General features: G+C 42.5%; 1 protein-coding gene across 4 annotated transcripts; it reads right to left on the bottom strand.

Annotated features, from left to right (window-relative positions):
* Positions 1-3682: 3682 nt before the first annotated feature.
* LOC106824929 (follicle stimulating hormone subunit beta) lies at positions 3683-8057 on the bottom strand. Of its 4 annotated transcripts, none has more exons than XM_070491384.1 (3): positions 7691-8057; positions 6835-7020; positions 3683-5273 (listed from the first exon to the last, which is right to left on the bottom strand). In XM_070491384.1, exons 2-3 carry the CDS (start codon positions 6991-6993, stop codon positions 5043-5045), a joined length of 390 nt encoding a protein of 129 aa, XP_070347485.1. In that variant the 5' UTR covers positions 6994-7020; positions 7691-8057; the 3' UTR covers positions 3683-5042. The 4 variants fall into 4 exon arrangements, with proteins under 4 accessions (XP_070347485.1, XP_044609016.1, XP_070347486.1 ...); XM_044753081.2 differs by having other exon boundaries at positions 7591-7878; XM_070491385.1 differs by having other exon boundaries at positions 6835-6999; positions 7691-7779.
* Positions 8058-10074: the final 2017 nt, after the last annotated feature.

Below are 10074 nucleotides of genomic sequence, written 5' to 3'. Positions count from 1 at the left end.
ACAGTCCAAATGTCTAAGAACAAATACGGTTTCATCGTTCTCCTCCATTTAGAACCACCTCCTTCTCTCTCCAAAGATCTCGTTTATCCCTGAGCCCAGTTCCAGGCCCCTGATTTCCAGATAATACAGTTCTCCCCATCATTCCAGATGTGGCTTCTCACGGGCTGCCAACCCATGAACTAAAAAAAGACAAGTTACCTGTCTCGTCCCTGTCCACTCAGTATTCAATGATGAAGTCGGGACACTGCCACACAATAGCAATATTCACAATAACACTTCCATTCATAGAAAGGAAGAGTAGGAGCAACAGCTCACTGGATTAAGCAGTGATCAAACCCTGCTAGGCAAGCTTTATGAAATCCTTCTTTCTTGACAGTGGAGGAAGTTTTTTAATTAGAGGAACGTTCCTTCTTTGTCCATTGTTTTCTGTAGCTCCTGGCTCCATCAGCTAGAAGGTTCTTCCACATCCATTATCCTCCACAGCCACGTTTGAAGTAGGTGGTGGACAGTTGCCCTCCTTGGGGGGTTGTATAGGTTTAGTAGCTTACTTCCTGCTTATCAATTTGGGGGCCCAAAGGTTGTTTGAACAATCAAAGACAATTTTAGTCTTGTCTCTTGGTTTTGTTGGCAATCATCTCCCTCAAAAACTTTCACTCAGTTCCTGGTGCCTATGAACACATCTGATGTTCCCTTCCTAAACATGATTATCAGTCCTGATATATGCTTTTTGCTTCCTCACGACTTAATGCTTCTACCCTGACACTATCCTAGATAAAAGGCCCGGGTGGGAAGGCCACACCCTAAATCTGTCTTTCCCTCAGGGCTGAATCTTAATGGATGTTGTTCCTCAAATCCATCTTTCTCTTACTATTTGGGATCAAGAAGCAATAGGCTTGTATGTAGTATCAAGCCTCCAAATTCCTGACCTTTTCCCTTCCCTTTCATGTCTATTTGCAAACAAGCCATCTTTTTAACAACTAGGAAGTACCAGCCAACTTTTTTAACATTTAGACTGTTTGCAAACCTTTTCCTTAGAGCGTGAGTTGGCAAACTTATTCTGTAAAGGTCTAGATTGTAAATATTTTAGACTTTGTGGCCCATACAGCCTTTGTCACAGCCACTGACTTCTGCCGTTGTAGTGCACAAACAGCCGTAGACGATACGGAGACAAATGGATGTGGCTGTGTTCCAGTGAAATTTATTTTAAAAAAGGAGGACCAGATTTGGCCTATGGCCATAATTTCCTGGCCCCTGCTTGCTATAACGCTAAAGGCTCAGTGGGCACGTGGTTGGCCTTCATGGTTTCACAGGTGAAAATTTTACTCTGATTATCACTTTTATTCTGTTGCACAACCACTAAGCCAATGCAATATTTGGTAAGTTTTTTGTTAATGCAGCCTTCCACTTCCAGTACCAATCGATGTATTAATTAAAATATTGTACTTTTCCCCTATCAGATAAACCCAGAAACGTCAGCATCTTAACCTGGTGGATGTTTTCTTTGTTGATGTGATGTCCATCCAGCTTGCTATAAAGGGTTGTTGGTGCTGGAGCACGCTACTCCTTGTAGGTGGACATTCAGCTGTTAGAGCAAGAGAATGGAAATCACCTATGAGAGGGTTTTATGCGCCAGGTATGGAAATGTTTCATAGGACTTCTGCTCACATTCTGTTGACTGGAACATGGGCATACCTGACTCTCAGGAAAGCTGGGAAATGTGATCCAGCTTTACAGCCAGGAAGAAGTAGGCACAGATCTCGGTGAGCACACTGAATTCTCTGTCTCAGACCCTAAGTGAATATTAATGACTGAGGCTTTGCACACTAGCTGTGTGACTAGGCTCAGGACCCCTTTCACATTTCTTATAGGCATAAAATCAGAATTAAATGTCCAAATTATATAAAGACGCCATGTTATCAAGCACTTTAAATGTCTACAAGAATATAATAAATACCTGGATAACCCTTTCTCAGATTTATATACATTAACGTTATACCACATTCGTGATTCGGATTTATTTTAAGATATAAAACATGATATAGTTTGAGGCTCCCTAAGTTCTTCCTTCCAATTCCATTTCTCTTTCTCTTCTGTCACTATCATGAACAGTGTTTATTAATCTTATGCTCTAGCATCACTTTTTTTATCACTGGAATTTGGTACTGCTCACTTTTCTGACCAGTTTACAATCATAGTCAGCCAATTCTCTTGTGAGATGAAAGGCATGGTATTCTGGTTAAACCATTCCAGGAGCGGAAGGCACAAAATCCTCCCTCAACTCTCATAACTAGTGTCCAGGGACAGCAGCCTCTTGAGGGTAGAGAAGAGGGAGATATGAAGGTAGAGAGGTAATCACAGGTCAGGCCATCATGGGACTCAAGGGTTGCTGAAGGGTTATATTCTGAAAACAATGGGGAGCCCCATTTATTATTAGGCACACTCAAAGTTGTACTTTAGAAGGACAATTCCTGTAGCTATGTGAGGACTGCCCACAGCTGGGACAGACCCTCGCCATAATGCTGGGGAGAGACAGTATGGGCTTTCACTGAAATGGTGGCCCCTGTTCTTGGCATGGATCTGGAGGGCTCACAAGTGTTCTTTCTTGCTGCTTCCAAAAGGATTGCCCTCCAGTTTGGCCTAGGGGTGCCTCAAGCAGAAGCTGCTGATGCTTTCTAGCATTTTGACCTGGACCTTTTTAGCTAAGTGGTAAAAAGTCTCTCTCCGTCAGGACTGTAGCTCTTCTGCTGGACTCCCAAGCACCTTACATGCATCATATTTTCTAATCTTCACAGCAGCCCTGGGTGGTAGTTACCATTTTTACTCCATTTAACAAGTGAGGACAGTGAGGCCCAGAGGTTGAATAGCTTATCTGAGATTCCTGGGAAGAGCCTGAGCAGGATTGTTTTTAACTGATGTCTGACTCACCATCTTGCCACATTACCAGTCTCAGGGCACAACAGCTAATGTTTATTGAGGAAGTGCTATGTCCCAGGCACAGTTCTAAGCCCTTTCCATGTATTATTCCAGTTAATCATCAACAGAGCCCTCCGAGGCAGACAGTATTCTCATCCTCATTTTATAGTTGAGGGAACTGAGGTCCAGAGAATTTAAGAAACTTGTTCAAGATGACACGTCTGGTCAAGACGATTAAGCCAACCTAACACTGGAGCCAGTGCTCTGTACCACGTCTGATGGGAAGGCAATTATTTGATTTCCAAGAGTATAGGGAGAAGGAAAAGGCTATGTTATAGTTTAAAGCATCTTACTACATGTTGTGTAATATAGCCCTAATTTCAGTGTCGCAAAATATCGTAGAGAATATAGCTTTAAGCCACACTCAACGCCAGATTTGAACGGACATGGCCGATTATCAATACCTACAATTTTGCTTCGGTCCTTGGCCAAAATGACTTCTTAGTGTGGCAGAGTCATCACTGCAGGGCTGGGTTGGGAGCTGGAAAGGCAGGGTTCTAATCCTGGTCCTGCCGTGAACAGTCTCTGTGATCCTGGGCGGGTCGCTTTACATGCTTGGGCTCTGGTTTCCTCATCTCAAAAATTCAAGAAATGGACTAGAGAGTCTTCAGTGTCCCCACCCGCTCTGTGATCCTCTCTTTGCTTTTCTTTCCCCATGACATCAGAAAATGACTTCAAAAAGTGACAGAAAATTTAAATAAAGAAATACTTTTAGAAATGAATCCAAATTATTTTTAATATTTCCAAAGGTGGAGACAGGTAATATTTACAGAAACACTAGGAATTATATTTTGAGATTCTTTCTACAAATGTTATAAAAATACACACATGTAAGTCACCTGCTTGTACGTGAAAAAATTCCTTCTGGTGGCTAGCATCGTTATTAAAAAACAAGATTTAAATACATTAGTTAAACAATATGAGTGTGAAACAAGTGCATAAGCAGGAAGGGTAAATCTTTAAAAGAAATCAACTCGTGAAATAGTTTCAGTATATACCCTCTTGAGAGAAATCACAGATTTCGGAGAACATGGACAGACAAAAAAGAAGACTGATACAGAGAGGATTCTAGAAAACAGCAGGTTTTTTTTCTCCTCTCGTGGCTAATTCTTTCTAAAGGAGCTATTTCTTTACACAAATATATTGTGGATAAATGTAAATGTGCTTATTAAGTTGTCATAATTGCTTTCAAACCTTTTTCAAATCAAACTCTCTCCAAAGGAGTGGATCCAAGCTTGGGGCGCAGGGTGACAGTTTTTTCTGCTTCCCAAAGGGTTTTGCAGGAGCCTGACAGCATTTATTCAATTTGTTTAATGATAGACTAGATGTGGGCTAATTTCCACAGGCCCACATTAACATTGCTAGCTTTTGCCCTTAACCAAAGGGCGTGATGGTAATAGCTGGGAAATCTTAACTTCCGTCTGCACCAAGCAGTTCAGAGAGAAGCACCCTGTCTCCGTACTCCGAGTGACAGAGGAGAGCCGAGGGGGAACTGAGGCCTCCACTTCTTGGACTGGCTGGCGTTGCTGAGGGCAACCAGCCACAAACATCCTCTCACAGAGTTTTCCTACGCCTGCCTTTCAATCTTACTTCCCTTAAGGAAGCCGCTGTTGAGTTTCTTACTAAAATCCAGGCACGGTGCTAGGCATTGAGGCTACAGTCATGAAGAGGATGCTAGCTCTTGAGGGCTCAAGAGTCCAGCACAACAATGCTGCAGCTCTTACCTTCAACCACTAGCCTCTCATGTCACCCCTCTGAGCCTACGTACCCCCATCTCTAAGAGGAGAGGATTGCCTGAGAGGATTTCTAAGATTATAAAGCAGGAAAGCACTCACGTAAAGTAAGATTGAATAAAACTTGTGGAGCCAGGCCTAGCCTAGGACACAGGGTTGAGTGGTGACAGGCTCCCGCCCCTGCCCTCAGTTCCTGCAGCTCCCGCTCTGCCAGGAGAGCAGAGGTCAGCAGGAGCTCCCACAGCTGTTTGCAGCCTGAGCACATGGGACACACAGACATTTTGGGTATCTTGGTCCTTCAGGACAAGGGCAGGCAGCCCACAGTGTCAGCGCTCTTTATTCCTTCATGTCACCGAAGGAGCAGTAGCTGGGCCCCAGACCTCGCACGGTGCAGTCAGTGCTGTCGCTGTTACATTTGCCACAGTGACACGCAGTGGCCACCGGGTACGTGTACAGGGAGTCCGCGTGGTGAGCACAGCCAGGCACTTTCACTGTCTCGTACACCAGCTCCTTGAAGGTGCATGTTTTCTGGATGTTGGGCCGGGCTGGGTCCTTGTACACCAGGTCCTGAGGAGTTTAGGAAGGAGAGCCTTAGGTTACAATATTCTGGAAGTTTCTGTTTACTTAATCAAAATGCAACAGGCATTTAATTCTGCTTGTTGTAAGATGTACCCATTACAGCTCACTCATGGAATTCTAACCAAGCAAACGTGGTCTCATGAACGACCTTCATGCTCTACCACGTTTCTTGTTTGTTCTGGAAATCTTAGGGAAAATATCAGTCATTCCTCTTCCTACTCCTTATGTCTGTATCAAAATATTAGTTATTTTTCGAACTGTAGAGAAACTTTGATTAGAAAAGAAACTTCGATAGAGAAAAGTGATGAAAAGGGAAATACGACAGAAATTTTAAGTCAACTTTTTGTACTTAGTCAAAAGCTGTATTGATACCTTGAACCGTAAAACACTGAAGTTTAATTTCTCAGAAAATGTTTCCAAATACATTGTCCCTGTGTGTTTATAAAAAGTGAAAAAAAGGCATGATACGAAATGTTAATGCTTAGCTTAACATGCCTGTAAAGGCTCACATAGGACTGTAAGTATTCCACTGTCTTGTAGACATTTTCTCCCCTTAAATGCGGTATATTTTGTGGGGCTCTCATGTGCTTTGCATATAAGAACTTTTAATCCAGGCAGAACAGGTTTGTTCCAACACTTTCTAGTGAGAAAATTATCTGCACTGAGGGAAGAAATTGTTGCTGCCGTATAATTTACTTCACTATCATGCTGCCAAGTATATACCCTAAGAAGGTGCAATAAATCGTGCAATAAGCACAGTTTGATCACTCATTTACCACCCGGTGAAGTATATTTCATTAAAAAGTTGCTATTTTTAATTTCAGTTTATAGAATGAAATTCTGCATAGATAACCAGGTGCTATAGGGAAAAAAATGAAAGAAAACAAAGTAGAAACTGCCCCTCTACCTGGATGAATGCAAAGAAGCTGTGCACATACAAGCTAGCAGTATCGTGCCTCTGTGCCCTGCTTTTTCTCAATGGGATGAAGGGCTGAGCGGGTTTGCTAATCATTTTGTTTCTAACTGTCAGAAGGGGTTGCTGGTGTTCCCAGGCTGCTTGTTGGCATTTGTATTCTGGCGGGCCAAGAAGACAATTTTTATAATGTGGCCCTTTATGTTTTTATGTGTCTTGGAAACATATTTTGGTACTATCCCTATTGCAAGATATGACTTCAATTGCAGAAATTGGCTTTTTGGAAATATTGTAGATCTTCTATCATTAAATATATGTGTATTTATGTGTTTATCTCTCTGTATGTAAAATCTAGCATAGAACTACTCTTTTTTTTTTTTTGCAAAAGCAGAGTTGGCATATTACCATATTGATCAGATCAAATCTGACACTTCCCTGAGTTTCCCTTAATCAAATCCATGCCTGGACATCTAACTGACGTCATCATAATCAACCCCAATCACAACATAGACGCTGTTGGCTAAGGGACTCAAGGCTGTCATTCAGGAGAGACAGAATATTGGCAAAGTAGGAATCAGGGCAAGTTGCCTCGTCCGGACTCTCAGTACCCTCACGTCAGCAAGGCCGAGTCCCTACCCGGGTGTAGCAGTAGCCCGCACACCAGGTGGTGTTGATGCTTATGCAGAAGCCACATTCCTCCTTCTCCACGGCGATGGTGATGTTGGTCAGCTCACAGCTATTGCAGCAGACTGCTTTCCAGCAACAGAAAAGGAAACAAAACTGGACTGACTTCATCTTGGGCTGGAAGCGAACAATTAAGGCCTATGAGAAACCGAAAACCAAAGACTTACGATCATTGTATAAGCTGACCAAAGCAAAAATACTGGGTTTACCGATCCTCCCCAGTCACATTTTGCTCCAGCAAGTTTTTTCTTTCCTTTTTCTTCTCTTTGCTTCTCTGTTTCCCGAACAAACATTTCTTCTTATCCTTCTCTTCCTTTATGTTTTTTTTGTCAAAGTATAAACACATTAGAGGTCAAAACTGCAATATGATGGTTTAAGCAAAGCAGTATTTGAAGAGCAGGCGTTGCTGCCGACGGTGTGAAAGTGGTCACTTTGAAGCAAGTAATTGTGATCATCATATTTGTCCCTTCATTGTCATTTTTAAAGATTATTTTGGTTTAAAAAGAAAATTGTGTAGTGCTAAATTAGTTCACCATTTTTAGTATCTCATAAATATTATCATTTACTTTTGCCTGCGTTTGTTTAAAACAGGACCGTTTCAGAGGCCAGGTGAATCGGTCTATGTAAACCCATTGCTTGCTAACGATGATTATGCTGTATTAACCATGTTTAAGAAACCAGATTGACAAGCACAAATCCCCTACCTACCGGCAGTTGAAAAGTTCTGGATTTGCTCTTCAGATCCTGAAAAATCTGTAATTTCAAAAATAGTTGTCACCACTTGATAGTTAGAGATGCCACGACTCACCTGTGGTCAGCTGCCTTGTCTGAGGAAAGCTGTGGTGTGAGTCGGGTCTCAGTTCACCTTTTATACAAAATCGTGTGCAACCAAATAACACCTTGTGGATTTGTCGGGTATTAATGAGGCCCGTGTTAGTCCAAACAGCTGTAAGAGGATCGGTGTTGACAGACGGGGAGATCAAGCCTTCCTGAAGTAGTCTAAACGCAGTCGATCGGGAAAAAGAACGTTACCAGAGACGATGATTTTGTACAAATTACATTTGGTATGGGAGCACACCCACTCCTTTACCTTGTCAAGTTAAATGTGATGCTAGATTTTTCTTTTGTATCTTTAACAGGGGGAATTCAGAATCATTTCCAAATATTGCTTTAGCCTGTTGAGGAGGTGCGTTAAAAAGATATGGTTAATAAGTTGCTCTGAGAGCCGATTGAAAACTGTAAGGGAAAAAACAAACAAACAGAAAGTCTTTTATGATCTGACTCCTATCTAAAGTGTAAACCATATTTCTCTTTACTTCCCACATCTAGATCCCTAATCTCAATGGTTATTCTTTGGTGCTTTACTTGTAATTCTCTAAGTGTTCTGCTGATCCATTTCTCCAGATCTCTGCATGAGCGATGTTTGTCCTGCCTGAAATGTCCTTGCTTCCTCCCTGTGTCCCCCAGGGCCATTCCCACCCCTGGCAAATTTCTCAACCTTCAACACTCACCTGCCAGAATTTAGGCCGGGAGACGGAGGAGAGCTGTAATCGCCGCCTTCTGTTTGTAATCATTTGTGCACCTCTGCTTCTCCCAGTAGACTAGGAGCTCCTTGGAGACTGGGGTTGATTTGTTTAACAAAAATGTGTTAATTAAGCAGTATGGCTGAAGAAAAGGAGCCGTGTTGGAAACATTAGGACACACTCTCAGAGATGTAACAGGAGTCAAATCACGTAGGACCTTTTAGGTCAATGTAAGGACTGGTTTTTACTCAATGTGAGATGGGATGAATTGCAGGATTTTGAGTAGAGGAGTGACACGATCCCATTCAGTCTAAAAGGATCCCTCAGGCTGCTGTGTTGCTAATCTAGAGGAACAAAGGTGGAAACAGGAAGAACTATTAGATGCCATTACAGCAACCCGGGTGACATTTTATATTTGTTCAGACTAGTGTGGTAGCAATGGAGGTAGTAAGACATGATCTGACTCTGGATATATTTTCAAAGTAGAGCCAACAGAATTTTCTGATGGATGGATGTTGAGTGTGAGAAAAAAAGAGTCAAGGATGACTCTAAAGATTCTGGTCTAGCAACTTGCAAGATAAACTTGCTGGCAACTGAAATGGGATGGCTGTAGATGGAGTAAGTTGTGGGAAAAGACAAGGAGTCTAGCATGGATATGTTGAGCTAGAGTTGTCTATAAGATATCTAAGTAGAATGCTGAATCTGAACTTTGGGAGAAATATGCTGGCTGAAGATATAAATTTGGGAGTCGTTGACATGAGCCTAGAAGAGATTACTAATGAAGTGGATGTAGATAGAGAAGATAAAATGACCAAAAGTTGAGTCTGGGATACTCCAACATTAAGAGATCAAGGATAAGATGAAAGTTTTTTTTCTTTTTCCAAAGAAAACTGAAAAGGGCCATTGAAGAAAGAAGGGGCTGGAGAAAACGTGGTGTCCCAGAGGCCAAGTAAAGAGAGTGTGTCAAGGAGGAGTGAGTGACAAGTGTGCCAAATGCTGCTGACAGGTAACATAAGATAAGGACCATGAATTGCACAATACATGTGGCAGTGTAAAGGTCCCTAGTGTACTTGGCTAGAGAAGTTCCTTTGGAGTGAGCAGAACAGAACCCTGACTGGTGTGTGTTTAAGTGATTGGGAAGAGATGAATAAAAAAAAAAAGTTGACTATGGGAAACTTTTCCCAGAAGTTTTGATACAAAGATGAACAAAGAAATGAGTGATTTGGTAAAGTGGAAGTGGGGTAAAGATAATTTTCTTTTGATTTTTATGTTTTAAGATGGGAGAAATAACTACATGTGTGTGTGGTGATGCAAATTATTGAGAGTAAAAAATGATGATGTTGGAGGAAGAGGAGAAGTTCTTGAGTAGGTGAGAAGAGATGGGTTTTAGGGCACAAGTAGAGGGACTGGCTTTAGACAGGAGGATGGAGAGTTATCCTGTTATCAGACAGGAGGCAGAGCTTATAGGCGCAGATGCTGGTGGATGGGGAGGTGTGGTGGGTGCAGATGCTGTGGGTGGGGAGGTGTGGTGGGTGCAGATGCTGTGGGTGGGGAGGTGTGGTGGGTGCAGATGCTGTGGGTGGGGAGGTGTGGTGGGTGCAGATGCTGTGGGTGGGGAGGTGTGGTGGGTGCAGATGCTGTGGGTGGGGAGGTGTGGTGGGTGCAGAAG

The sequence above is a fragment of the Equus asinus genome, chromosome 20, assembly GCF_041296235.1.
Source record: "Equus asinus isolate D_3611 breed Donkey chromosome 20, EquAss-T2T_v2, whole genome shotgun sequence".
Taxonomy (NCBI): domain Eukaryota; kingdom Metazoa; phylum Chordata; class Mammalia; order Perissodactyla; family Equidae; genus Equus; species Equus asinus.
The sequence above is the reverse complement of the archived record's forward strand: the minus strand, read 5'-3'. Positions and strand labels throughout refer to the sequence as shown.